Here is a 1,598-nt window from a genome sequence, read left to right as displayed (position 1 = left end):
GCTTATGCAAAGTCTTCCCTATATATATGCTGGTATGATTTCTTTTGCTTTTAGAGTATGAATACATGAAAGTTAAAGTAAAGAATGGTTATCAAAGACAAGTAATTTGACAGAAGGCCTTGATTTTTCTGTTTATGAGAGAGGTATTCCATTTCTTTTTCTCTGTTTAAATTTTTTTGATTGCCTTCTGTTTATGTATTTATTTATTTGCTAAAAAACCAAAACCAAATTTATTAATATCTCCTAAAATCATTCCTCCTTGTATTCTGTTTAATTAGCTTTTTGGTTACTATTTTTTTTTCTATATCAGAACAAATATGCTTACAAAAAACAAAAAAAATTAGAGCAACTTTTGAAGTTTAACAATTCAAAGGAAAAGATAAATATATATTCTTGTGTTATAAAGTTGAAAGTTTATATTGAACTGACAATTGTTCATATTTTGGAGGGTTAATCATCTATGTTAACACATCGTTTTCCCGCACGTCTCGTTATGTGGACGACTGCGTAAGGCAAAGGACACCAACCTTGTCAACATAACCAAACAGTTAACTCAAGCTGAAAAATCCCTACTTTATTACAAAAAATGAGTCGTGCACTAAGAATTTCTTATTGTCCACATCAATCAATTGAACTGGTATATAAATCACGCTTGTAATATTTCAACCATTCTTCAACAACTCATCAGAAGATTAATTGTGCAGATTGCATTTTCAAGCTGAGATAACATGGCTCTACCAAGAAGATCAAAGAGAAACCTCAAAATTTGCTGTGGTGCTTCAGCAGTAGGCCTCATCATTCTTGTAGTTGTTTCTGTCACACTTGTTTTTACTGTTTTCAAGCCTAAAGATCCCTTGATCAAACCGTTACCAGCAAAGCTAGAAAATGTTCAATTTCAATTGTTTCCAACCCTAAGCCTAAATGCAACAATGGGAATAAACGCCACCATTTACAATCGAAATTATGGAGGATTTCAGTTCAAGAACTCCACAACTTTTGTTGATTACCGTGGGATGAATATCGCTGCAATCCCGCTTGAAGAAGGAAGTGTTCCAGCAAGGGGAAAGCTTAATATTAGCACCATTGCTAACATTACTGCAGAAAAGCTGGTTACAAGTCCATATTTTTGGCAAGATTTTGGTTCTGGCCGTTTGAACTTTACATCAACTGCAAATTTGCATGGTAAAGCGGTTGTGCTGAACGTTTTCAAGTTTGATGCAAAGGTCTTTAGCACTTGTGACATTTCTGTTCAAGTTCTCAGTCAAGAAGTTGATGTCGATTGCACTGCCAAACTCAAGCTATAATTAACAGCGTATCAAATCACGTACTTTTTCTGTAATTATATGTAGTTTCTTTCCTTTTTAGCACTAAAATCATATCATTTAGGATATGGGATGAGAAATGTTGAACCACCAACCTTAATGCTTATGTTTTTCAATGTGAAATGTACAGATTGTCAAAGAAGTGGTTAACTAATACGTGTGCACTTGTAGACATGGCTTATATCATAATGCACATTTAAAGTGTCCCCAAATAATATATCTGGGCTAAGAACTAAGGAAATATTATTTTTTTTTTGGTGGAATCATAATAGAATA

At 33.4% G+C, this 1,598-nt stretch overlaps 1 protein-coding gene across 1 annotated transcript; it reads left to right on the top strand.

The window, feature by feature from the left end:
* The first annotated feature begins 728 nt into the window (after positions 1–728).
* Positions 729–1,304, top strand: LOC113689438 (uncharacterized). Its single transcript, XM_027207207.1, has one exon. It carries the CDS (start codon positions 729–731, stop codon positions 1,302–1,304), a length of 576 nt encoding a protein of 191 aa, XP_027063008.1.
* Positions 1,305–1,598: the final 294 nt, after the last annotated feature.

Source organism: Coffea arabica, chromosome 5c (assembly GCF_036785885.1).
Source record: "Coffea arabica cultivar ET-39 chromosome 5c, Coffea Arabica ET-39 HiFi, whole genome shotgun sequence".
Classification (NCBI taxonomy): Eukaryota; Viridiplantae; Streptophyta; class Magnoliopsida; order Gentianales; family Rubiaceae; genus Coffea; species Coffea arabica.
The sequence above is the reverse complement of the archived record's forward strand: the minus strand, read 5'-3'. Positions and strand labels throughout refer to the sequence as shown.